This window comes from Saimiri boliviensis, chromosome 1, assembly GCF_048565385.1.
Source record: "Saimiri boliviensis isolate mSaiBol1 chromosome 1, mSaiBol1.pri, whole genome shotgun sequence".
Lineage (NCBI taxonomy): Eukaryota > Metazoa > Chordata > Mammalia > Primates > Cebidae > Saimiri > Saimiri boliviensis.
This window is the reverse complement of record NC_133449.1, coordinates 23,535,463-23,561,938: the sequence shown is the minus strand read 5'-3', so window position 1 is coordinate 23,561,938 and position 26,476 is coordinate 23,535,463. Positions and strand designations below refer to the sequence as shown.

The window sequence follows — 26,476 nt, the reverse complement described above, 5'->3', positions numbered from 1 at the left end:
TCATCTTCCGGCCTTGCTTCTTGCTCAGGCTCGGTTTTACCCCGGAGTCTATTCGAAGGGGGACGCTACGTCAGCGCCTCTCGGCGTGAGACGGCGCTATTCTGGGGGTGCTCTAAGAGCTTCCGGCGGATCCTGGTTGTTGAAGTCCTGCATCTAACGCGGTGTAGCGCCCGAAGCCGAGCGAGCTCCGGAGGTGTCCCGAGGAATTTCAGTATTTGCTACGGTAACCTCATCAGCCCGCCAAGATGGCGATGCAAGCTGCCAAGAGGGCGAACGTGAGTATCGGGTGTTCTGTGGAGGGTGAGAGAACTTCCGGTTTCACTTTCTCAGCGGCGTGAATCGAAGCATTCCTGCCCCTCCTCCGTCCCCAGAGCGGAGAACCCCAGAATTCCTATCCTGTCAACGAAGACACTATCCTGGTCCCATCCTCAGAGACATGCTCCTTGAGCGACATTTCTGCATTCACCCCTTTTGAGAGTTCCTCAGTCTCTTCCCTAGTGTCAGTGATAGTGTTACCCCAGTGATAGTGTTACCCCTGTAGCCTCTTTGCTTGACCTGCACTTAAGGACCTGGCGTTAGGGTTATCTCCTCGGCTAAAAGTCGATAGCGCAGACGAGTCCTCAATAACTAACTAAATGGTTCACCAAAAACTAGCGCCTGGGAGCTTTTTTGATCCTTCATTAATATATTAATTGAAACAGTATTTTTTTTAGCACCTACTATCTTACCATATGGAAAATAATTGATCAGTTATATCTACTGAACAGCTACTATGTGCCAGACTAGTCTTATGTATTGGGAATATAGCAGTGAATAAAACAAGTCCTCTGCTTACATTCTAGTGTTCGAGAGTGCAGTGCTACAGAGGCTTAAAAAAAAGAACTCAAAAAAGACTTTAGTGAACTGTAAAACGCTTAGAGGTATAAGATGAAGTCAGGCCAGGCAATGTGGCTCACGCCCGTAATCACTGCACTTTGGCAGGCTAAGGTGGGAGGATTGCTTGAGCCCAGGAGTTCAAGGCTGCCTTGAGGCGTGATTGTGCCTCTGCACAGCACTTCAGCCTGGACGACAGAGCATGACCCCGACTCAAAAAAAAAAAAAAAAAAAAAAAAAAAGGAAAGGGAAGATAGACAATTTACTACTGGCTATGGCTATGTAAATGGAGACTTCTGGTGGCCTTGATGATAGGAATCATTTCAGTGGATAAAACTTGATTGCTGTGGGTTGAAAAGATGGTGGAAGTTGAGAAACTGGAAACAGCAAAGACACTCTACCCATGAGTTCTCCTGTGAATAGGAAGTAGGGAAATTGGATGATAGCTGACTTTTTTTTTTTTTTTTTTTTTTTTTGAGATGGATTCCGACTGTATCGCCCAGGCTGGAGTGCACGGGTGCAATCTTGGCTCACTGCAACCTCTGTCTCCTGGGTTCAAGCAATTCTCCTGCCTCAGCCTTCTCCTGAGTAGCTGGGATTACAGGTGCCCACCACCATGATCGACTAACTTTTGGTACTTTTAGTAGAGATGGGGTTTTACCATGTTGGCCAGGCTGGTCTCGAACTCCTGACCTCAAGTGATCCACCTGCCTTGGCCTCCCAAAATGCTAGGATTATAGGCATGAGCCACCACGCACGGCCAGATAGTTGACTTTTTAAAAGATGTTTGATATAGGTGTATTTTTATGCCAATGGAAGCAATCCAGCAGATTGATATGGAAGAAAGATAGGTTAAGTTGAGAAGTGAAGGTTTTGAGTAGATGAAGGTTGGCATAGTAATAGAGGGAAAGTAGGTAGATATAGATGAAAAGTATTTATCAATTGGTCATGTCTATTTTCTCTAAGAAACAAGAATCAGGATCATTTCCTGGGATGGACAGGGAAGAGGGTACAGGCCAACTCAAGTGTTAGCAGGAGTGATGGCAGTAAAGCTTGAGGAGGCCTACAGGTACCTACCACCATGCCTGGCTGGGTTTTAAAATTTTTTTAGAGATGGGGGTCTCACTATGTTGTCCAGGCTAGCCTCAAACTCCTGGGCTCAAGTGATCCTCCCATTTTGGCCTCCCAAAGTGCTGGGATTATAGGCATAAGCCACCGCACCCAGCCTCTGTTGCTTTTTCAAAGATCTTGGCATTTTTCAGAAACATCAAATTATACCTCTTATTTACAGCTTTTTATTATTATGTATCATTAAGAATTTTTTTAAATGGTAGCACTTCTAATTATAACAATACACATTTCTCCTTTTAGATTCGACTTCCACCTGAAGTAAATCGGATATTGTATATAAGAAATTTGCCATACAAAATCACAGCTGAAGAAATGTATGATATATTTGGGAAATATGGACCTATTCGTCAAATCAGAGTGTGAGTCTTACTGGGTCATTTAAAGAAAATGATAGCATAATCTGTAATCTCAGAATTATAGCTGATGGCAAGGCCACCCTGTGCAGTGTATAGTGCAGCAACCCTTACCAAGAGCCTAGAGACTAACAGATTGAGATCAGAGAGATGAGATCTTTTTGAAGGGGGAAAAACCTACTGAGACCCTAATGATCCAGCTCAATGAGAGCCAACAAGAGGATTTGAGTTTCAATGAATGCTTTGAGGACACTGGTTGAGAAGGGAAATAACTAACATTTATTGCATACCTACTATTTGTAAAGCCAGGTGTTACACTGTTTTTTGTATGCAGTAGCTCTGTAATTTTCTCAACAATCATCACTGTCTCTTTAAATAACCCCAGAATCTGAATAAACTAAGTAAAAGAGTATAAAAGTAACAGAAAAAAAAATGATATTTTCAACTACAGCTCTTCAATTGAAGATTTAAAAGTGTAGGGGAAAACATCTAATTACAAGCTTTCATGTTTTAATTTAATATAAAGATTGAAGTTCATACCTGCAAGTGATATTTGCTGGACATCTACTGAATATCATTAACCATAATAAGTGCTTTTATTTGCATCAACGAAACTATAGCCCCAAGAGTAAAAGTACCTTTCTAGTCTCACAGTGCTTAGTGGTAAAATCTTGTGACTCTAAATTGAACCTCCACATTACAAAGTACCATAGCTTCTGACACCCTAACTCGTGTGAAAGGGCTAGTGGCTTGAGTCCATCTGAAAGGAGTTCTAAAGTTTTTATTTTAAAAAAATTATAATTGGCTGGGCACAGTGGCTCATATCTATAACCACAGCACTTTGGGAGGCCAAGGTGGGTGGATCACCTGAGGTCAGGCATTTGAGACCAGCCTGACCAACATTGAGAAACCCAATCTCTACTAAAAATGCAAAAATAGCCTGGTGTGGTGGCACACGCCTGTGATCCCAGCTACTCAGAAGGCTGAGGCAGGAGTATCACTTGAACCCGGGAGGCAGAGGTTGTGGTAGCTGAAAGCCAAGATCGTGCCATTGCACTCCAGCCTGGGTGACAGAGCGAGACTCTCTCAAAAAAAAAAAAAAAAAAAAATTATTATTTTACCACCGAAATGACTACGTATAAAGTTTTTATTTTTAGTCGGAATTCTGTCTTGTATGACCTGAGAGCTCCTTCCAGGCTTTAGGACTGTGAGGTGTTGAGGGCCCTCCTTTTTAATGACAGTGTCCTCTAGGGAGTAAACCAAGAGCTGGAAATACATGATCATTGGTACTCAGATGGGATGAAAGTGAAAGTGTCCAGCTATCCTTTTTAGGAGGTCTCAGTCCTCTTTGGGCATCTGATAAAAGTTTTGGACCCTCTCCGCAGAAGAACACACACATGTTGCTTATATTTCAGGGGATACATGGACTCTAGGTTAAGAAACCCTGCTCTAGATATGTAAAGAATGGTGTACGAGGCCAGAAGTTCAAGGCCGGGCATGGTGGCTCCTGCCTGTAATCCCAGCAGGTTAGGAGGCTGAGGTGGGCGGATCACCAGAGATCAGGAGTTTAAGACCAACCTGGCCAACATGGTGAAACCCCATTTCTACTAAAGAAACAAAAACCTAAGGCCGGGCGCGGTGGCTCAAGCCTGTAATCCCAGCACTTTGGGAGGCCGAGGCAGGTGGATCACGAGGTCAAGAGATCAAGACCATCCTGGTCAACATGGTGAAACCCTGTCTCTACTAAAAATACAAAAAAATTAGCTGGGCATGGTGGCACGTGCCTGTAATCCCAGCTACTCAGGAGGCTGAGGCAGGAGAATTGCCTGAACCCAGGAAGGCGGAGGTTGCGGTGAGCCGAGATCACGCCATTGCACTCCAGCCTGGGTAACAAGAGCGAAACTCTGTCTCAAAAAAAGAAAAGAAAAAAAAAACTAGCCCTGCATGGTGGCACATGCATGTAATCCCAGCTACTTGGGAGGCTGAGGCAAGAGAATCACTTGAACCCAGGAGGCGGAGGTTACAGTGAGCCGAGATCATGCTATTTCACTCCAACCTGGGCAATGGGGTGAGACTCTGTCTTTCTCTCTCTCTCTCTCTCTCTCTCTCTCACACACACACATACACACACACACACACACACACACACACACACATTCACTCCAGCCTGGGCAATGGGGTGAGACTCTGTCTCCTCTCTCCCTCTCTCTCTCCCCAAGCAGGCTGAGTTCTTCCAGGGCTGGTACCATATATTCTTTTTGTTTCTGTGTTGATAGCACTTGTGTGATACTTGGTAAGCACCCAATGTATGCTAAATGAGTAATACAGAAAATTGAATAGGCCAGATGCAGTGGCTCACACCTATAATCCCAGCAATTTGGGAGGCCGAGACAGGCAGATCACCAGAGGTCAGGAGTTCGAGACCAGCCTGGCCAACATGATGAAATGCCATCTCTACCAAAAAATACAAAAAAATAGCTGGGCATGGTTGCATGTGCTTGTAATCCCAGTTACTTGGGAGGCTCAAGTGGGAGAATCGCTTCAACCTGGGAGGTGGAGGCTGCAGTGAGTGAGTCATGATCGCGCCACTGCACTCCAGTCTGGGCAACAGAGTGAGACCCTGTTTCAAAAAACAAAAACAGGCTGGGTGCGGTGGCTCAAGCCTGTAATCCCAGCACTTTGGGAGGCCGAGGCGGGTGGATCACGAGGTCAAGAGATCAAGACCATCCTGGTCAACGTGGTGAAACCCCGTCTCTACTCAAAATACAAAAAATTAGCTGGGCATGGTGGCACGTGCCTGTAATCCCACCTACTCAGGAGGCTGAGGCAGGAGAATTGCCTGAACCCGGGAGGCGGAGGTTGCGGTGAGCCGAGATTGCGCCATTGCACTCCAGCCTGGGTAACATGAGCGAAATTCTGTCTCAAAAAAAAAAAAAAAGAAAAGAAAAGAAAAGAAAAGTGGTTACGATTGTTTTATGAAGGCATTATAAAGTTTATTGATAGCATTCAATTAAGGGATGCTTAATTCAATAAAGTTAGAGAATGTTTCAGAAAGCCAAAATAAAAGGACAAGGAATAAAGCAGGGGCACCTTGAGAAGAGCGCAGGGCAGCTCAGAAACTTTGTGCGTCTAGTTCTTGTATCTGGATTGGTTTTCACCAGCTTATCTCATGCCTGGCTCCTTCTCATTCTTCAGGTTTCAGCTTCAAAGTCACCTTTTCAGACAGCTTTTCCCTGATCACTCCTAGCTGAAGTAGCTCCTTGTTTCCCACTAATCTGCTACAGCTTTCTACTTCCTTTAGGAAACTTTTTTTTTGAGACAGAGTTTCACTTTTGTCACCTAGGCTGGAGTGCAATGGCACAATCTCGGCTCACTGCAACCTCCGCCTCCCAGGTTCAAGTGATTCTCCAGCCTCAGCCTCCTGAGTATCTGGGATTACAGGCGCCCACCACCACGCCCAGCTAATTTTTGTATTTTTACTAGAGATGGGGTTTCACCATGTTCGCCAGGCTGGTCTTGAACTCCTGACCTCAGGTGATCCTCCCGCCCCAGCTTCCCAAAGTGCTGGGATTACAGGCATGAGCCACCATGCCGGGCTGAAACATTTCTTAAGATTTATAATTATTTCATATTTATTAAGTATCTCTCTGCTGCCTGAATATAAGCTTGGAGGAAGGGATGATGCTTGTCTTTTTCACTATTGTATTTCTAGTGCCTGTCACAGAAAGAACACAGTGTTAACACAGAATTTTAGGGTATAGGAGCTTAGGTCTAAATTATAGATTGAGAAACAGCTGTTTTTCTGTTCCACAACTATGGTCATTCTTTATTGTATACCTGGCACCTGGCACTAGGGTGACCAACCTTCCCAGTTTGTCTAGTACGCAGAGATTTTCTGGGAGACTGGACTTTCATACTAAAACCTGTATGGTCCCAGTCAAACCAGGATGATTTGGTTTGACCCTGGCTGGCATGTAGCAGACACTTGGTACTTTGTACTTTTTAAAACTCTTTCATACTTGTTACTTCTTTTGATTATCATGTAAACCCATGGAAGGTAGGGCACATGATAGAGCCTGATGGCACTGGACATGTGAGGCAGCGAAGCTCAGAGAGGCTAAGTTACATGATCAGGTGTTATTCCTACTCGAAACTTTTAATGCCAATCAAGAAAATAATATTATGGCCAGGCACAGTGGCTCACAACTATAATCCCAGCACTTTGGGAGGCTGAGGGGAGTGGATCACTTGGGGCCAGGAGTTGGGGACCTGCCTGGCCAACATGGCAAAACCCCATCTCTGCTAAAAATACAAAAATTAGCCAGGCATGGTGGCACACACTTGCATGAGAATTGCTTGACACGATCTCAAAAAAATAAGAAAATAATGTTAGCTCAGTGCCCTTTACATGGTAGATAAAAATACATGCTTTTAAAAGTTCAAATTGGCCAGGCACGGTGGCTCATGCCTGTAATCCCAGCATGTTAGGAAGCCAAGGCAGGCAGATCATGAGGTCAGGAGTTTGAGCCCAGCCTGGCCAACATGCTGAAACCCTGTATCTGCTAAAGATAAAACAAATTAGCCAGGCATGGCGTCTGGTGCCTGTAATCCCAGCTACTCAGGAGGCCGAGGCAAGAGAATCACTTGAACCCAAGAGATGGAGGTTGCAGTGAGCCGAGATAGTGCCATTGCACTCCAGCCTGGGCGACAGAGCAAGACTTCATCTCAAAAAAAAAAAAGGACATATATATATTATATGTCTTATATATATAATACATATAATATATACACACATATATATACACACACACACACATATGTTCAGATTATAATACAGCTCTCAAGATGTGAGGTTGATAATTTATTAAGACTGAGACACTTGAGATGGAGAGTCTCTAAAGTGGGGTTGGTGTCTAACCCTATGCTAGTTCCTAAGATGTAAGGGGAGGAAAGAGAGTTGCTTTGTTTTGTTTTGAGCTTCCTGGAGAAAGTATGTGTGAGAGAATTGATAGGAGAAAGTAGATCTCCACCTTTCAAAGGCATATTAGCATCTGCCTTATGGGTGGCACTATAGGAGTAAATGAAGTAGGCATAAGATCACCTTTGCTCTTAAGGAACTGAAAATCTTGTTAAGTTTTTAAAAGTCAAAAGTCTGAAAGTTGTTAAGACTTCCCAGAGCCCAAAGCACATTCTAAAACCCATGATCAGGCCCACGTAACCTGACAGAGTGAGCGTATTCATTGACACTGGCACCCTCCAATCACCCCCAGCACCCTGTACCTTTTCAATTTTATAGGAAGCAGAAGCTTGAACAGGGCCCGGACTGTAGTCTTGTCCTAGATCAAGGCTAGGCATGCACCTCCACTTCCCATGGCTCTACTGCTTTTATTCAACCCTATGTAGGGAATGTAGCAGATGGAAAGTCAGCCCACAATCTTAAACCTCATTCCACAGTTGCACTGGGTGGTCAGAACACAGATGGAGGCAAGGGGGCCATCTTGTCATCCAGAGCATGAACTGAGTGGGAACTCTACTCATTGTCCCCACTGACAATCACATGGCCATCTGCTGCTTGCAATTTAGCATTCTGTTGCTCCTCACACTTCTCTACCTCTCTCAGAGGAAGCTGGTGAAGCGAAGGAAGGAAGTGGCCAGGAATACCTAGGCTCACAGCAGCCCCATATCTATGAGTAAGGTCTAGTTTCCACTTCCAGTCACCTTCCAGCATTCTGCCCTTGCTCACAGATAACCCTATCTATAAGCACACGTCCACTCCCATCTTTGCAGAAGCCTAGCCCTTCTACCCAGCCACACAGCTGTATCATGCATTAGAGTTTGAGTTGTATTAAAAATGAACGTAGACCAGGTTTGGTGACTCATGCCTGTAATCTCAACATCTTGGGAGGCTGAGGCAGCTCGATCACTTGAGGTCAGGAGTTCGAGACCAGCCCAGGGAACATGGCAAAACCCTATCTCTACTAAAAATACAAAAAATTAGCTGGGCACGGTGGCACATGCCTGTAGTCCCAGCTACTTGGGAGGCATGAGAATCACTTGAACTTGAGAGGCAGAGGTTGCAATGAGCTGGGATCGTGCCACTGCACTCCAGCCTAGGCAAGAGTGAGATTCCATCTCAAAAAAAAAAAAAAAAAAAAGTAATGTAGAGCCAGACAGGGTGGTGAGAAGCTGAGTTCTGTGTAGTAGCTGTGTTCCTGGTATTCCTGATATAACAGTAAGCTTGACCTATAGATGTTTTACTTAAGATAAAAACTAAAAAACAAAATTACCTAATTCAAGAAATTACAGGCTTATCTAGTTTATCCGTGTTTATTTCCTCTGATGGTTTCAAAATACTTAAATGAAAAACATATTTCAGTTTACTGTCTTTAAAAGACAGTTACCAGTTTAAAAGACAGTTCAACTCAATGCTCAGGTAAATGTATATCTTAATTAAGTTTGATTTAACTCTCCAGGGGGAACACACCTGAAACTAGAGGAACAGCTTATGTGGTCTATGAGGACATCTTTGATGCCAAGAATGCATGTGATCACCTATCGGGATTCAATGTTTGTAACAGATACCTTGTGGTTTTGTACTATAATGCCAACAGGGTAAGTATAGCCAAGTTCTCATTGTATGGTGATCTCATTTGAAAATTAGTGTAGAACTGTACTGTGATGATATATGTCTACTGTGACTATTTTTTTGGCTAATGCTATTGGTGAAATTCATTTGGCTGTAGATTGGTAATTCAACTTTGGTGCTTACCACATTTCCAGGCATTTCAGAAGATGGACACAAAGAAGAAGGAGGAACAGTTGAAGCTTCTCAAGGAGAAGTATGGCATCAACACAGATCCACCGAAATAAATGTTTTCTACATTTCCATTTTGGACTGAAACCCATGAATGACAACTACCACCTCTTCCTTTTTTTTTTTCCTTTTTAATTAATACTAAATATTGTGATTTCTTATTTGAGGTTCAAAATGACCTTGAAACTTTAATACATATCAGAATACATGATATTAATAAACTTGTTGCTTTTTGTGAAACACGTCTGTCTTTTCTCTTGAACTTTCCCACCCTGTTTGATACCAGGAAAAAAACAGTTGAAGCTTATCAGGAATTGTAGGTGCTCCTAGGGATTCCGAGTTTCTTGAGAACAGGACCTCTTTATATTCTTAATGCCTCCGGGGTCCAGTGCAGTGCTTAGCCATCAAAGGAACTTGCTGTTTATTGAATGTCTGTTAATAATGGAATCTTTATAACAACTCAGTGAAGATAGATATTTGCATTTTGCAGGTGAGGAAACCAAAGCTCATGATGTTGGGTAAATGAATAAAATGCTAACCTACAAAGCTGGTGTAATAGCAACTAGTTATTAACCAAGCCTTTACATTTGAATAATGCTTGCTTTATAGTTAACAAAACACCTTTGTCAGTATGGGTACTGACAGAGGTCTATTCTAGAAATGGTCATTTAGATGATAGTACACTGTTAGAAACTAGATTTGCCTCTAAATTTTTTTAAAAATTATTATGGGCATATAATGGTTGTCACATTGGTAGAAGTTTGAGAGCAAGCTGCTTGGATAGTGGTGTTGGTTGTTATATGTCTAAGATTGTATTTATGTCCTTTTCCTTTAGTTATTAAGCATCTGTATGTATTTTGGACCTTAGCTCATAAAATATCTTTGCCATAAATAAAATACTTAATGCTCATTCTTATTATCATGAGTTCTCATGACATGGAGATAGTATGGTTATTACCCCATTTGTCATCATGGCAGCTTGGGAGAATATAGTCATAATTTTCTTTTTATCACTTAGGCATGGACCAAATGGAAAAATACGGACTAATTGTTTTGTGTGTAATTGGAACCTAAAATCAATTTGAAGGGTACATACACTGAATCAATTCAGTGGACAAAGAGCATCAATTCTGCTTTTAATTATATCTTGAGTGTTTTTTGAAAGCCCTGTAAGAGAGTAAAAGAGTCATTTCTAAGGTTGGCAGATAAGAAAGGAGCCACAGCTATAATTTTCTTTTGAATGCTTTTATGCATGTATTATTAGGTTTTGTAATGCATGGTGTGCCTTTAGGTAACGTAAAAAGAATTTTCTAAAAGACTTGCTTATAAGAGAAAAACTGAAATTAGAATTGAAAACTTAGAGTGTGACTTGTCTGAATGGCAGGCTAGCTTGCCTCTGGTGTAGTTGTTTTAATAACAAGGAAAAATTCCTTCTATTAGCAATCATGACCAGTCCATCATTTGGATTAATATATCTGTTAGCTAAATTTCATGACCTAAAGTTAAGACTTTTAAAATTTCCCTCCAATTGTTTGGAAATTCTGTGTCCTGCCCCAATTAAGTTACAAGAACTTGCACTCAGTGTACAAACACTGAGCCCCGCTTTGCACACAGTACTGTACCAAGATGCTGAGGATATTATGATAAATCCTCTGCATAAGGCATCCAAAGCTCAATTTTTCAAACTGCTTTTAAGAGTGCAACAGATGACTGTGTGTTTATATGTGCACACATGTGCCAGAGCTGCTTTACTTTCATCTAGGTTAAGTTTAGGGGTTTCTAAGAAAAAATTAGTATGAATAGATAATTCATTGACTGAAAGTTTGAAAACAACTGATGTGATCTTGATCTTACTGCTACTCTGTTTAACAACTTTAGTGGCTCTAACAGGACAAACTCAGTATACTGCATTATAATTTTCTGCATCATCTTTTAAGAGCTCCAATAAAAAGGTTCATTTCCCAGATTACCTGCAGAGCTTAGCCTGTCCTCTCTAGGTGCTAGTCAGTATGTATTTGCACTTTGGGGGAGTTCTTTTAGTGGGTGTCTCCTTTGACCCACCTCAGCTATAAATACTCTAGACCAAGATCTTTTCTATGCCCCATAGTGGGCACCTGAAATAGTCTTGATGCCATCTTTAGTTATCTTATTTGTGTCACAGCAGAAAATATGCCCGTCTTTTATACAGGCTGACTTCTAAGAAATTATAGGCATTTGGGTCATCAAAGAAAGCCAGGAACCAAGACATTCTGAAGGAAACACCCTCTGGCTGGTCTAGTACCACAATAGAGGTGAACACAGGGACTTTGGGTGACCAAAATGCAAAGCGGTTCTTTTCCCTCATCATTCTCCATCCTAAAGAACTGCCTCTTTATGAACTCCTCCACCCTCAGCAAAGGAATATAGTCAGGATTTCTTGGAGACAAAAAAGGTAGATAATTTAGCCAAGATGACATGGCCCCATAGTGTATGTATGACACGTGGCATGTATTAGTGGGTTTATGAAGAACACTAACAGTACCTGTTAGCCCCTCCCTCCTCAATCTTGAAACAATTTCAAGTCATCACTGATAGAAAACTCTATCATCTGAGCGCAGTGATTTAAACCCATAATCCCAACACTTTGGGAGGCTGAGGAGAGAAGATAACTTGAGGCCAGGAGTTTGAGACCAGCCTGGGCCACATAGTGAGATCCCCCATCTCCATTTTTTAAAATAAATGATTTTTTTAAAAAAACCCCGACTATGGCAGTTCTTCTCATCCTGCACCAACTGAAAGAAAAATGCTTGAGCACATTGCCTCAGGCTCCTCTGGCCTATGCATGATCTACACATAACCTACACCAATAAGTGGGCTGATTTTAAAACCTAACTGGTGTTTTTAGTCAGTTACAATAAATGTTGATGAAATAAGCACAATATGTGGAAACAAGTTCAGAATCATACATTCTTCTCAAAAGTAATTCCTCAGTATATCAGAACAAGTCTAGGTGAAACTAAGCAATGTGTGTGAAAACAAGTCAGAATCACACATTGTTTTCACAAGGAACTTTCCAATGTGCATGTATGACTTCCATAACATATCTTCATCTGTTCAGATGCACAAAGTGCAAAGTATTCTGTTTCCATCTGGGTGAATGGAGCTCAACCGTCTTGCTATAGTCCAAACAAAGATTGCAAGAGCACATCGGTGCTCAAATCCCACATTTGATTGCTAGGCTGTAAGATTTGGACCCTGTATTTCTTTAGTTATGCAGAGGAGGATTCTGAACCTGAGATGGGTGGCAGGTAATATGTACTTTGCAGGATTGCTTAGAGGATTAATGGTTATAATTTAAAAGTATATACAGTCAGGCACAGTGGCTCACACCTGTAATCCAATCACTTTGAGAGGCTGAGGCAGGCGGATCACTTGAGGTCAGGAGTTCAAGACTAGTCTGGCCAATATGACAAAACCCCGTCTGTACTAAAAATACAAAAATTAGCCAGGCATGGTGGTGAGCACAAGAATCGCTTGAACCCAGAAGGCAGAGGTTGCAGTGAGCCAAGATTGTGCCACTGCACTCCAGCCTGTGACAGAGCGAGACTGCATCTCAAAAAAAAAAAAAAAAAAAAAAACTAGTATATAGAACAAGGCCCAGCATGTAAAATGCTCACATTGTAGCTATTATGTTTATCACTCACCTAGCCACCTGGAACCCTCCTTTCCACTCTTCCCCAAGGGCAACTGGCTTGTGTGGTCCTTAGAGCACTTCCTACCTACAATAAGGATGGACAGGAATTTGTCAAGCACAGAGCCTTTATTTTACATATTTCCAAAGAGGACATTGTGAGCAGCCAACAGAATTTATAAGAGAGAAAGTGACAGCAAAGGTAACTGGCTCAAGTCCCTCTGTGTACGCCATGTACATTTCATGTCTGAGCACCTTGTGTGTGTGGCTTAAGTGAAGGTAAGGCAGTATAGATTGTGCGAACAAGAGATCTATGTTCCATCATCAGGAAAGGCTACTACATGCATCACACAAAATGCACAACCTGAAATGCTTCAATCTGCAACCGAAGTTTCCTCAAGCAAGAATTCGCATGAACACTGACGAACACATACAGAGCAACTTGGGCAGAGAGAACAGATGATGCCATGGGGCAGTGAGGTCAGCACACTGATCAAGAGCCCCAAACAGGAGGAGCCGTCCCAGTGGCAGAGCAGGCTAGGAGGGAGAGCAGCAGCCATCTCCAGCCACCTCGAGTTCCTTCCTGCCTTCACTCTAAGTTGAGCAGCTCCACGTCAAAGATGAGGGTGGCATTGGGAGGGATGACACCAGGGTGGCCCGTGGCTCCATATGCCACATCAGGGGTGCAGGTCAGCTTCGCCCTCTGCCCCAAGCTCATCTAGCAGGGATGGGGGCAGATGGGGAGAGGAGAAAGAGGACCCAGCTTGATTTAAAAGAAAAAAGTTAGATGACTATGGCATTTTCCCAAACCATCCTCAATGTTAACTCTGAAGATCTGAGATGAATCTTACATGTGATACATAGAAATTGTGCTAAGAGCTGTAACAAATGCAGATTCTGCCTCAGCAGAGATGTGACCGTGGGGCAGTAACCCTCACAAAGTGGTCGCAAATTTATACATCTGACAAACATTACTGGTTACTCAATTTCTGTATGACTGAAACATTTCCATTTGTGCATAGTTATTCCTCACTCTCTTTCAAAGAATAGGCCTCTTTAGGAAAGAGGGTGTATGAATAGCACAGGTACATACTTAAGTAGGTGACAGGAGCAGTTCATTAAAGTGGTTTAGAGACTAGAGACACCAGCAAGGTGGCAAGGGCCTCTGAATAGACCTATTGTGACAGGCCGCGTTGGCTCACATCTATAATCCCAGCACTGGGAGGCCAAGGTGGGCAGATCTCTTGAGTCCGGGAATTCAAGACCAGCCTAGCCAATATGGCAAAACGCAGTTTCTACTAAAAAATACAAAAAAAGTAGCTGGGCACGGATGTAGGTGCCTGTAATCCCAGCTACTTGGGTGGCTGAGGCAGGAGAACCGCTTGAACCCAGGAGGTAGAGGTTGCAGTGAGCTGAGATTGTGCCGCTGCACTCTAGCCTCAGTGACAGAGTGAGACTCTGTCTGAAAAAAAAACACCAAAAACAAGAACTTTTGTAAGGGAGCATCACAGGACTTCACAGAGAGACCAAGGAAGGAGAGCTTGAACCAGGGTGCAGCACAGCAGTTGTTGAGAACCCGCTCAGCGTTAGTGGGACAAGTGGTGAAATTTTTAATTAAATTCTAATTCTATTTAATTAGAAGTTAAATTACATTCTAATCCAATAAATTCTGTTTTTGAATTTTGAATAATCAAAAATTTAATAAGTAATATTATATCGATGTGAATGTCCTGGTTTTGATCATTGTACTATAGCTATGCAAGAAGGGGAAGCTGGATAGAGTACAGAAGAACTCTGTACTATTTCTGTAATATTTTTGTTTAAGTCTGAAATTCTTTCCAAAAAAGCAAAAACAAAAAACAAAAAATCTTCTTAGCCTACTGCACCCCAAGTCTTCTGCAACCTCAGTTTCAGACAACTGGTAGACCTCAGCTAGTTTGTTTTTTGTTTTGTTTTTTAAGACAGAGTCTTACTCCCTCACCCAGGCTGGAATGCAGTGGCACAATCTCTGCTCACTGCAACCTTTACCTCCTGGGTTCAAGTGATTCTCCTGTCTCAGCCTCCCAAGTAGCTGGGATTACAGGCATGCACCATTGTGCCTGTATTTTTAGTAGGGATGGGGTTACCCCATGTTGGTGAGGTTGATCTTGAACTCCTGGCTTCAAGTGATCCACCCCATTCGGCCTCCCAAAGTGCTGGGATTACAGGCTTGAACCACTGGGCCTGGCCCTCAGCTTGTTCTGAGCAAGCCTACAGGAATGTGCTTGGGATGAGAGCCCCCAGGGACACAAAAGAGGCATGCTGGCAAGGAGAGGGGTGGAGACGCAAAGCCAGGAGGGGACAACAGATGGCGTTGCCATGGCCCGGCAGTAGAGTCAAACCTGTAGTGGTCTGTGAGCGGGTGAAGGTGGAGGTGGAGGCAGAGTGCTGAGCCCAGATCCCCAACTCCCCAGATCCCCTTTAATGCGAATCCTCATCCTACCTGGGCTGCGCCCTCTTCAAAACCTTTGATGACTTCCTGTTTGCCAATTCTGAACTTGAAAGGTTTGTTTCTGTCTCTGGATGAATCAAATTTCTTCCCATTTTGGAGCATTCCTGTCAAAGCATGAATAGGGTGCAATAGAGCTGTGGTCATGAGTTAACTCCCGATTCAGATTCCACATGTCTAAAATGGAAGGCCTTTTCTGCACACACCTGCTCATCTTCCAATCCTCCCATCCATCCTGTTGCCCAAGCAGGAAATCTGGACACTTCCCTCAGCCTTACCCCCACATACTGCCTATCACCAAGTCCTCCATATCTTTGGACTCCACCTATTTTCTTCATTTCTTTTATTTATTTATTTAGAGACGGAATCTCATTATGTCACCCAGGCTGGAGTGCAGTGGCACAATCTCAGCTCACTGCAACCTCTGCCTCCTGGGTTCAAGCAATTCTCCTGCCTCAGCCTCTCAAGTAGCTGGCATTACAGGCGCCTGCCACCACATCCAGATGATTTTTGTATCTTTAGTAGAAACGGGGTTTCACCAAGTTAGCCAGGTTGTTCTTAAATTCCTGACCACAGGTGATCCACCCGCCTCAGCCTCCCAAAGTGCTGGGATTACAGGCGTGAGCCACCACGCCCGGCCTTTTCTTCATTTCTATTACCACCATCAAGTCACCAGCTTATTTCACCTGTGCACAGGAACAACCTCCAAACTGGGCTTTTTGATCCTCTTTTACCCCCCTCGATTTCATTGTCCACTTGGCATCCAGACTGACTTTTTTTTTCTTTAAACACAAATCTGATTCTATTACTCCCCTGCTTGAAATACTTCAATAGCTTGTCAGGGCAGAATCCAAATGCCTACCTTGCATACAGGTACTTCACGATCCGGCTCTTGCCTGCTTATAACCCTCTCTGTTCTCCCTTCCCTACCCTTCTCTCTGTGTCCTATTCAGATCACGCTTTTATCAAATTCCTCTGCACTTTTCAACTTTTTTTTCTTTTTTGAGATGGAGTCTCACTCTGTTGCCCAGGCTGTAGTGCAGTGGTACGATCTCGGCTCACTGCAACTTCTACCTCCCATGTTCAAGCGATTCTCCTGCTTCAGCTTCCCAAGTAGCTGGGACTGCAGGCACCTGCCACCACGCCTGGCTAATTTTTTTGTATTTTTAGTGGAGAAGGGGCTTCGCCATGTTGGCCAGGCTGGTCTCGAACTCCTGACCTCAGGTGATCCGCCCACCTCGGCCTCCCAAAGTGCTGGAATTACAGGTGTGAGCCACTGCGCCCAGCCAGACATTTCAACTTTTTTATGCCACTTCCTCCACCTAAAGGTCTGTTTTCCTAGCTATTCCAACCTCAGGTTGAGTACTCACATAAGGTTCCTAAGGCTTCCTGATTTTCCCCCAAAAGACAAAACTCAAAGGTTATATCATCCCCTACTTCAGGGAACAGTGTAAGGTGACTTAGCTGGTCAGAGGTGGCCTTCTGACTCCATACTAATAGGGCCGTTTGAAACCAGAACCCCCAGGTGCTGGTCCAGCAGTTCCGGGTCGCCCAGCCTCTGCTTCAGATGCCTGTCATCCGATGTCCACATGTCATCTCAGTCCAGCAGCCCAAGGCCCAGCAGCTATTCTCAATTCTTATTGGTGATTCTGACTCAAAGATCAGACCTTCTACAAATGATGCAGTTCCACGACTGCTCCCAGCAGTCCCTGGACCACCACAGAAGGCCATTTGGAAGTAGAGAAAGATCTTGCTTGTAAGTCCAGAGACTGGGTTTTGACTTCACTCTGGAACTAACTCATTGTGTGACACTGGGCAGATCGCTTCCTCTCCCAGGGCCTCAGCTTTGCCGTGCTTAACATAGGAAGTAGGGCCAGCTTAGTGTTCAAGAATCCATGATGCCGCTTCCTAATTCCTATAACTAAAATGTATATTAGAGAAACTGTCTTATGTAACTACTTTCTGAGTAGAATACATTAGGCTTTTACCCTGGGTACTAAATGAGGCAAAGGTGAAAACTCTTCTGGCTACACAGAGGCACATGCAGACGGATGCTAACAAGATCAAATACAGACTCATGCATTTGCGCCGGGTGCAGTGGCTCACATCTGTAATCCCAACACTTTGGAAGGCCGAGGCAGGTGGATCACAAGGTCAGGAGATCAAGGCCATCCTGGCCAACATGGTGAAACCCTGTCTCTACTAAAAATACAAAAATAAAACTAGCCAGGCATGGTGGCATGCACCTGTAGACCCAGCTACTCGGGAGGCTGAGGCAGGAGAATTGCTGGAACCCAGGAGGCGGAGGCTGCAGTGAGCTGAGATTGAGCCACTGCACTCCAGCCAGGGTGACAGAGCAAGTCTCCGTCTCAACATAATACATACATACATACATACATACATACATAAAACTCGTGCATTTGCTAAGGTTGCTAAGATATTCAAATATACAAAGATACTTATGCATGCTCACATGCACTTACGCACTCACACTCAGGAGAAAACCCTGGTGGCCAAACAGATGCTAAGACAATGTTTAGATACACAGATACATACTTATACAAATATGCACACAGATATGCACACATTCACACACTCCATTTATAGACCAACTTCCCTTTCTCATTCCTTAGTTTCTTCAGGTTTCCTGTGACTTAACCTACTTTGGATAAATAACTTCAGTTATCTATTGCTACAAGTTCAGCCACAACCATGTGGTCTAGAACCAGACCCACCTGTATGGTGATTTGATTAGACAAAGATGCCACTGCAATGCAGCAAATAAAGGATGATTTTTTTTGCATTAAGTTTGCTGGGTCAACAGTATATTCATGTGGGGGGAAAAATGAACCCTAACCCTACTAAATCCACACAAAAAATCAATTTCAAATGAATCATAAACCTAAATACGAAAGATAGAAAAATAAAGCTTTTACAAGATGATAAATAGAAGGATATCTTCATGACCTGGAGACAGACAAAGGTTTCTTTCTTTCGTTTTTTTTTTTTTTTGAGATGGAGTCTTGTCTCTGTCACCCAGGCTGGATTGCTCTGGCTCGATGTCGGCTCACTGCAACCTCCGCCTCCTGGGTTCAAGAGATTCTCCTGTCTCAGCCTTCCGAGTAGCTGGGATTACAAGCATGTGCCACCATGCCTGGCTAATTTTTGTATTTTCTGTAGAGACAGGGTTTCACCATGTTGCCCAGGCTGGTCTCAGACTTCTGACCTCAGGTAATCAACCCGCCTCAGCCTCCCAAAGTGCTGGGATTACAGGTGTGAGCCACTGTAGCAGGCCTGACAAAGATTTCTTAAAATGAACACAGAAAGTTCTAACCATAAAAGAAGAGACTGATAAGTCAGACTTCATCAAAATTAGGAACTTCTGTCAGTCTGGGTATAGTGGCTCACACCTGTAATACCAGCACTTTGGGAGGCTAAAGCAGGAGGATCACTTGAGCCCAGGAGTTTGAGACCAGCCTGGGAAACATAGGGAGACCCCCACTCTCTACAGAAAAATTTAAAATTAGTCATAATGGCATGTTCCTGTAGTCCCAGCTACTTGGGAGGCTGACATGGGAGGATTCCTTGAACCCAGGAGATCAAGGCTGCAGTGAGCATGATCCCTAAAGCCTGGAGCTACTGAACTCCAGCCTGGGTAACAGAGTGAGATCCTATCTCAAAAAGAAAAAAGAAAAACATTTTGAAAAGAAAGAAAAGAAAAAAGAAATAATAAAAAAAAAAAGAACTTCTGTTCAAAGGATACTATTAAGAGAGTAAAAAGGCAAGCCACAGTGTGGGAGATGTTTGGAATAGATGTAACGAACAAAAGACTCATATCCAAAATACATACCAAACTCCTCTAAATCAATAAGAAAAAGACAACCTAATTTTTAAAAATGGAAAAAATTAGAGCAGTCTAAAGAGGATATCCAAATGGCCAGCAGGCACATGAAAAGGTGCTCAACTTCATTCATCATCAGGGAAACACAAATCAAAACCATAGCGACCAGCATGGCCAACATGGCGAAACCCCATCTCTACAAAAAAATACAAAAATTAGCTGGGCGTGGTGACATGTGCCTGTAGTCCCAGCTAGTTAGGAGTCTGAGACAAGAGAATCACTTGAACCCGGGGGGTGGAGGTTGTAGTAGGCCAAGATTGCACCACTGTACTCCAGCCTTGGCAGCAGAGCAAGACCTTGTCTTAAGAAAAAAACAAAACAAAACAACACAATGAGATACTACTAGGCACTCGCCAGAGCAGGCCAAAACCAAAACAAGGCCTGGTATGGTGGCTCATACCTGATTCCAGCACTTTGGGAGGCCGAGGCGGGTGGATCACCTGAGGTCAGGCATTCGAGATGAGCCTGGCCAACATGGTGAAACCCCATCTTTACTAGAAATACAAATATTAGCTGGGCATGGTGACATATGCCTATAATCCTAGCTACTCAGGAGGTTGAGGCAGGAGAATCACTTGGACCTGGGAGGCTGAGCCAATATCGTGCCATTGCACTCCAGATTGAACAACAGAGACTCTGTCTCAAAAAAAAAAAAAAATACCTGACAACATCAAGTGTTGGGGAGAACATAGGGTAACTGGCACTCTCCTACATAGCTGCCGAGAGTGGAAATTGGCACAACGACTTTGGAGAGCTGTTGGATAGTACTGCTAATGCTGAGCCCAGGTATAACCCTGTACCCCACTTCTGGGTATGTACCCAACCGAAACATGCACATATGTCTGTACACATGTATGCTAAGAGATGCCTGCAAGACTGATCAAAGTGACACTATCTGTAATAATCAAAAACTATGAACAACCCAATGTTCATCAGCAGTATAGATGATACATAAATTGTAATATACTCATATGTTAAAATGCTGTAGAGGAATAAACCACTCTGGATATATCTCACAGACATGATATTGAGTGAAAGGAGCCTAACATAAAAGAGTATATACTCTATGGTTCCATTTATTTGAAGTTCAAAAATAGGCAAAATCAATCCATGTAGATAAAAATCAGAGTAATAGTTGTCGGCCAGGTGCAGTGGCTCACATCTGCAATTCCAGCACTAGGAGGCCAAGGTGAGAGGAGGGCTTGCATATAGAAGTTCAAGAACAGCCTCGGCAACATAATGAGATCCCCATCTCTACAAAAAATGAAAAATTAGCCAGGCACGGTGGCTTGTGCCTGTGGGCCCAGCTAATCAGGAGACTGAAGCAGGAGGATCACTTGAGCCCGAGAGGTCGAGGCTGCAGTAACTGTGATCACTACTGCACTCGGCCTGAGTGACAGAGTGAGACTCTGTCTCAAAACAGCAACAACAATAAACAAAAACAAAAACAATGATAGCTACCTCTAGAGAGGTGGAATGACCGGGAGAGGACACTGGGGAGACTTTGGGGGATGCTGGTAATGGTCTACGCTTATCTGGGTGGTGGTTACGTAAGTGTGACCACTCTGAAAAAATGCATTGAGCTGGACATCTTACATTATGTTCTCTACTGTATTTATATTTAACTTAAAAGTTTACCAAAAGGGCCGGGCGCTATGGCTGACGCCTGTAATCCAAGCACTTTGGGAGGCCAGGAGGGCAGATCATGAGGTCAGGAGATAGAGACCATCCTGGCTAACACGGTGAAACCCTATCCCTACTAAAAATACAAAGAATTAGCTGGGCATGGTGGCAAGCACCTGTAGTCCCAGCTACTTTGGAGGCTGAGGCAGGAGAATAAATTGAACCCAGGAGACAGGAGGTTGCAGTAAACAGAGATCGAGCCACTGCACTCCAGCCCCGGGCAACAGAGTAAGACTCTATCTCAAAAAATAAAAAAGAGAGAGAGAGATAGAGACCATCCTGGCCAACATGGAGAAACCCCATTTCTACAAAAAATACAAAAATTAGCTGTGCATGGTGGTGTGCAGCTGTAGTCCCAGCTACTCGGGTGGCTGAGGCAGGAGAATTGCTTGAACCCAGGAGGCAGAGGTTTCAGTGAGCCGAATCACTGCACTCCAGGCTGGGCGACAGAGCGAGACTCTGTCTCAAAAAAAAAAAAAAAGTTTACCAGAAGTCCCACAATCTCCTGCTGTGTTTGATAAAAGACAGTCTCTCCCAAGACCAGAGCCACTGCCCTATGTATGTATTATGAAAGGACTTTGCAAAAGGATGTTGTGGTTTCAGTAACTTGATAAATACTGGTCTGTCTACAACATGTAAAATTGATAAATCAATTACACGAGTCAGAGGCCCCAGAGGACCCATGGTAATTAGGCCATATCACCAGGAGATAAAACACGGTCCAGCCCACTGACGTCAGCGACCAGCAACACAACTGCTGAAAACATCCACACCGTCTGCCTAGAATTAACCTTGTGCTTCACACTGGCCCACAGAATTGCTAAAAATGGCCCCATCTGAATATGTCCTAGGAATTAACCAGGTCTTGCTGTCTGCTAAGTGGCTGTCATTGAGTTTGCTACTTCAGGAAGCAGGTCACAAGGCAGGGTGCTCACCCCCCTGGGAACAAACACCTGCTCATGTTCTTCCTGCCAGCAGTCCTGAAGAACCCAGCCCACCTCACCTGCAGATAAAGAGCATCTAACAGGGATCAGCCCCGTTCCAGGCTCCCCCACCTAGAGACAAGCACGGCTCCTCAAACAGCATCGAAGCCTCTGCATGACTTGTCTGTCCTCTCCCTTCCTCCTCTTCTTAATGATACTGCAGGATGGAGAGCAAGTCTGCCAGGACCTCTAAGATGGATTTCCAAATATCAGGCAGATGGAGCAGGGACAGGGGCTCCACCATGACTGCAGCAGAAGGAAGGGGACTGAAGTTGCTTGACTCACCTAGAAGCTGGCACCATGGATGGCCCTTGCTGGTAGAAGAGGGGAAGAGCTGGCCTCCAAGCCTCCTTTATCATTCCCACCAGACCGGCTGGGGGGAGTAGGGGAATGGCTGGTCACATGGAGACCCTGCTGCCTTGGGCTTTAGGCCTGATCCAGAGACAGGCACCTCTGGAGAGAAGCTCGGAGGACAGTTCTGCCTTGGGAGGGGCAGGACTGGGTGGGGGCCAAGGGGGTGAGACTTACCCGTGTAGTGCACCACACACGTCTGGCCCTTCTTGGGGAATGTCCTTCCTGCAGGGAGACATGAGAGCAGATGAAGGAGTAGTGTATTGGAAAAACACCTGGGACATTAAGTATGATCCGACCAAGAGTTCCAGCCTGCATTCACCTCCACACCATGGAGACACCTGGGGCCCTAGTTCTGGCTCTGGGTCCTGTATGACCCAGAACGAGTCATATCACCTCTCTGGCCTGGATTTACTTTACCCCCTTGGTTTTCTCCACTCTGCTGTCTCCTGGGCTTTCCCACCACCTCACCCCCATTTTCTTTGATTGCTCCTTTTACTTCACTTCATCCATTCCACAGACGTTTACAGTTGGCCTTCTGTGTGTCAGGACTGGACCAGACTTTAGACATGCAGAGCAACGTATGAACTCAAGAGTAAGGTACGGAAATAGACACACAAATACCAGATTATAATGCAGATTCTACTCCAATGATTATGAATAAACATAATCATTTACAAATATTTGCTGAGAGGCCAAGTGCAGTGGCTCACATCTGTAATCCCAGCACTTTGGGAGGCTGAAGTGGGAGGATCATTTGAGCCTAGGAGTTCTAGACCACCCTGGGCAACATAGGGAGACCCCCATCTCTAAAAAAAAAGAAAATTCTTTTCAATTAGCTGGGTGTGGTGGTGCACACCTATAGTCCCAGCTACTCGAGAGGCTGAAGTGGGAGGATTGCTTGAGCCCAGGAGGTCAAGGCTGCAGTGAGCTGTGTTCACGCTACTGCACCGTAGCCTGGGTGACAGAGCAAGACCCTGTCTTAATAAATAAGCAAACAAAACAAAACAAAACCACACATATTTACTGAGTACCTACGATGTGCCAGTCCTGTGCCTGATCACAGGGATACAGCAGTGAACACTACAGACAAGACCTCAATTCCTGTTCTTTTAGAGTTTACTTTTTTTTTTAAGAGTAGGGGTCTCAGTGTGTCACCCAGGCTGAAGCACAGTAGCATGATCTTCGCTCAGTGTAGCCTTGACCTCCTGGGCTCAAGCAATCTTCCTGCCTCAGCCTTCTGAGTAGCTGGGACTGCAGATGCTTGTGGCCGCACCAAGCTAATTAAAAAAAAAAAAATTTTTTTTTTTTTTTTTTTTTTAGAGACAGGGTCTTGACATGTTGTCCAGGCTGGCCTGGAACTCCTGGGCTCAAGAGATCCTCCCATCTCAACCTCCCGAAATGCTGAGATTATAGGCATGAGCCACTGCACCTGCCCTGGAGTTCATATTCTAATGGACAGAGACAATACCTAAATACACAAAATGATTATGGTTCATGATGAGTACTGTAAACAAAATATACACAATGATGTATTAAAGGGGGATGCAGTGGGACAGGCCATTTCAGAAAGAGTGGTCCAGGATGGCCTCTTTGAGAAGGTGCCGCTGGAGCTGGGACTTGAAGGATGAGCAAAATACTGGGACAGCGCACTTGGGGAAGGAGTAGCAAGTGCACAGAGACAGTACATTTGCAGCCATCAAGGAAGCCAGGTGCTGGAAGGAAGGGAGGGAGGAGCGAGATGGGAAGGAGATGGGTTATGCAGGCCTTGCAGAGCGGGATTTAATGCTAAGTGCAATAGGAAACCACCGGAGGGTTTTAAGCCAGAGAATGACATAATCCGAATTAAGATTTTATAAGATCACTCTGGCTGCTGTGTGTAGGATGGACGGTTAGGCGTCTGTTGCAATAATCCAGACAAGAAATCAATGATAGCTTGATTTAAGGTGGTGGCAGCAGAGAAGAGAGTGAAATAGACTGGAGACATATTTTGGAAGCGGAGCTGACAGGGCGTGCAATCGGATTGGAAATGGGGTCCAGGATGACGACAAAGGAGACAACAAGAACGATGCTTGGGTTTTCTGTTTGGGCAACTGGACGAAGAGTGGAACTATTTCTTAAGATAGGGAAGACTGGGGAGGAACAGATTTGTGCGGGTGGCAATTTTGAGATGCCTATTAGACATCTGCGTTTATATTGCAAGTAGGCAGATGAAGAGTCTGCACTGGAGGTATAAATTTGGCTAGAATTTAAAGCTATGGGGCTGGATAACAAAGCCTAGGGAAGGCTAACCACAGAGCCAACATTTAGAGGACTCTATGGGAGCCTGGAGGAGGGAGCAGCTAACTGACCGCAGAAGTCAAGGAAAACATCATAGAGGAAAGAAGAATGAAGCTAGGTCTTGAAAGACAAGGAAGACTTTGCCAGAGGAAGTTAAAAAACACCATCTGGGAAGAGGGAACAACATGTATTTTCAAAGGCCTGGAGTCCAGCAATAGCGGGACCCCTGTCTGTTTCAACGCTGTCACGCTAGAGCCTAGCACGCACGTTCAACAAATATTTGCTGACACGAGTGGTGTGTTTCACAACTTGCAGGCAGCTTGGGAAAGCTGGAGAAAAAGTTGGTGGTGGGCTTAGGGACAGGCAGTCAGAGAGGACGCTCTGGTGTGGAAGGTGAAAAAAGACCACAGCACCAAAGGCCCCTCTGCCTGAGGAAGAGAGAAAAATCATTAAAATATTTTCTGCCTGAGGGAAGGGCATGATCAAATATGCATTTTAAGAGAAGTCCTCAGACTATGGTGTAGAAAGGGAGCGAATATGAGATTGGGGATGAGATTGAAGGCAGGGAGGAGAGACTGAAGATGGGGAAACCACTTTAGGGGCTGCTGGGGGATGACAAGCCGTCAGGGAGATGCTTTCTGAGACCCAGCACCAAGGTTTCCTGCGTGGGCAAAAAAGCCTGTACCCCAGGGGAGATCCAAGGTAATGGCTGGGATTGGACAAGGAAGATGGCCTGGAGCCAAGAAGTCCCCCAATTTCCTGGGGAGGGGAGCTGTTCATATTAATAATATCTGATAAGATGTTTGCCCATCAAACCCTGCAGACAATGGGAGCTTTGGTATGAATTAAATTTCAAGAAATAAAGAAATGGCTATTCCTTGCACACCCAGGCCCAATAATACAAGGGCTTGGGAAAGTGAGACACAGAACGTGGGTAAGAAGGATCACTCAGGGGAGAAGATGGGAAGCGTGAGTTCTGTTTTGAACTTGCTGACGAGGGCACACCCTGGGACGTCCAGGGAGAGGTCTGGCAGGTTGGAGGGCTGGGCTTCTTCAATGTGGAGGCCATGGAAGTGGACAGGGTGGCCAGGGAGTCTGAATGCGGCGGGAGGATAAAGCGAGATGCGGAAGCGAGCAAGGGAACGCTTTCCCCTTCCCCAGCCTGGGTCTGTCCCCACAGCCGCTCACAGCCGGCCCGCAGGGGCCCGACGGGAGGCCAGGCGGGGGACGCGCTAGGAGGAAGTCCCGAACAGCGGAGACCGGAGAGCAGGTCTTCCCTGGTTTCCAGAGCTCGCTGAGCAGGGAAAGCGAAGCAGAAACCCAGCCTCGGGTGTCTGCAGCAGCGGAAAACCGAGCGGTTGCAGCCGTGACAGCAGCAGCCCCGGGCGGTGCTGGGCCGCAGACCCCCGCCTCCGAGCTATAGACCCCCGCCTCCGGGCCGCAGACCCCACCTCCGGGCTGCCGCCTACATTCCCAAAGGTGAGCGCGGAAGAGGATGGTGGACGGTCTCTTAGACCCCCAAGAATCCCGGCCGGGGTCTCCGCCAGCCTTCCCCACCCAGCCACCCCCAACCCTTCAGCACCCTCCGCGCCACCTCCGAATCAGACCCCCGCCCGCCGGGCTCCGCCCCGGGACCACTCCCCTCCCCTAGCTCCGGAGGGAGCCCGGTACCGTCTCCCGGGGAGATGGTCTCGATCTCCACGCCCATAGCGGTCCCACAGGCCCCGCCTCCGGGGGGTCCCCGCTGCTGCCCGACCCCGGCTCGGCTCCGGCCCCGGCCCAGCAGTCGCTCCCGCTCGCCTCCCTGCCGCCACTGCAGAGCCGGAGGAGGTGCGGCTGGAGTCGGGACCTGCGCGGGGAGGGGCCACTGGGAAGGGGGCGGCGGGCGGAGCCGCACGGAAAGGTGGGGTCGGCCGGGGCGGGGCCCGGGGGAAGGGACCCCGCCCGGC

General features: G+C 45.3%; 2 protein-coding genes across 3 annotated transcripts; one reads left to right on the top strand and one right to left on the bottom strand.

Moving 5' to 3' along the window:
* Positions 1 to 18: 18 nt before the first annotated feature.
* On the top strand, positions 19 to 10,081 carry SF3B6 (splicing factor 3b subunit 6). The gene is made up of 4 exons (XM_003935247.4): positions 19 to 275; positions 2,245 to 2,363; positions 8,831 to 8,969; positions 9,138 to 10,081. Exons 1-4 carry the CDS (start codon positions 246 to 248, stop codon positions 9,225 to 9,227), a joined length of 378 nt encoding a protein of 125 aa, XP_003935296.1. The 5' UTR covers positions 19 to 245; the 3' UTR covers positions 9,228 to 10,081.
* A 2,870-nt stretch (positions 10,082 to 12,951) lies between these two features.
* Positions 12,952 to 26,396, bottom strand: FKBP1B (FKBP prolyl isomerase 1B). 2 transcript variants are annotated; one of them, XM_010345770.3, is made up of 4 exons: positions 26,199 to 26,396; positions 22,425 to 22,472; positions 15,324 to 15,436; positions 12,952 to 13,604 (listed from the first exon to the last, which is right to left on the bottom strand). In XM_010345770.3, the coding sequence occupies exons 1-4, from the start codon at positions 26,233 to 26,235 to the stop codon at positions 13,560 to 13,562; spliced, it is 243 nt and encodes an 80-aa protein (XP_010344072.1). In that variant the 5' UTR covers positions 26,236 to 26,396; the 3' UTR covers positions 12,952 to 13,559. The 2 variants fall into 2 exon arrangements, with proteins under 2 accessions (XP_010344072.1, XP_003935294.1); XM_003935245.4 differs by having other exon boundaries at positions 12,952 to 13,559.
* Between the last annotated feature and the right edge of the window lie 80 nt (positions 26,397 to 26,476).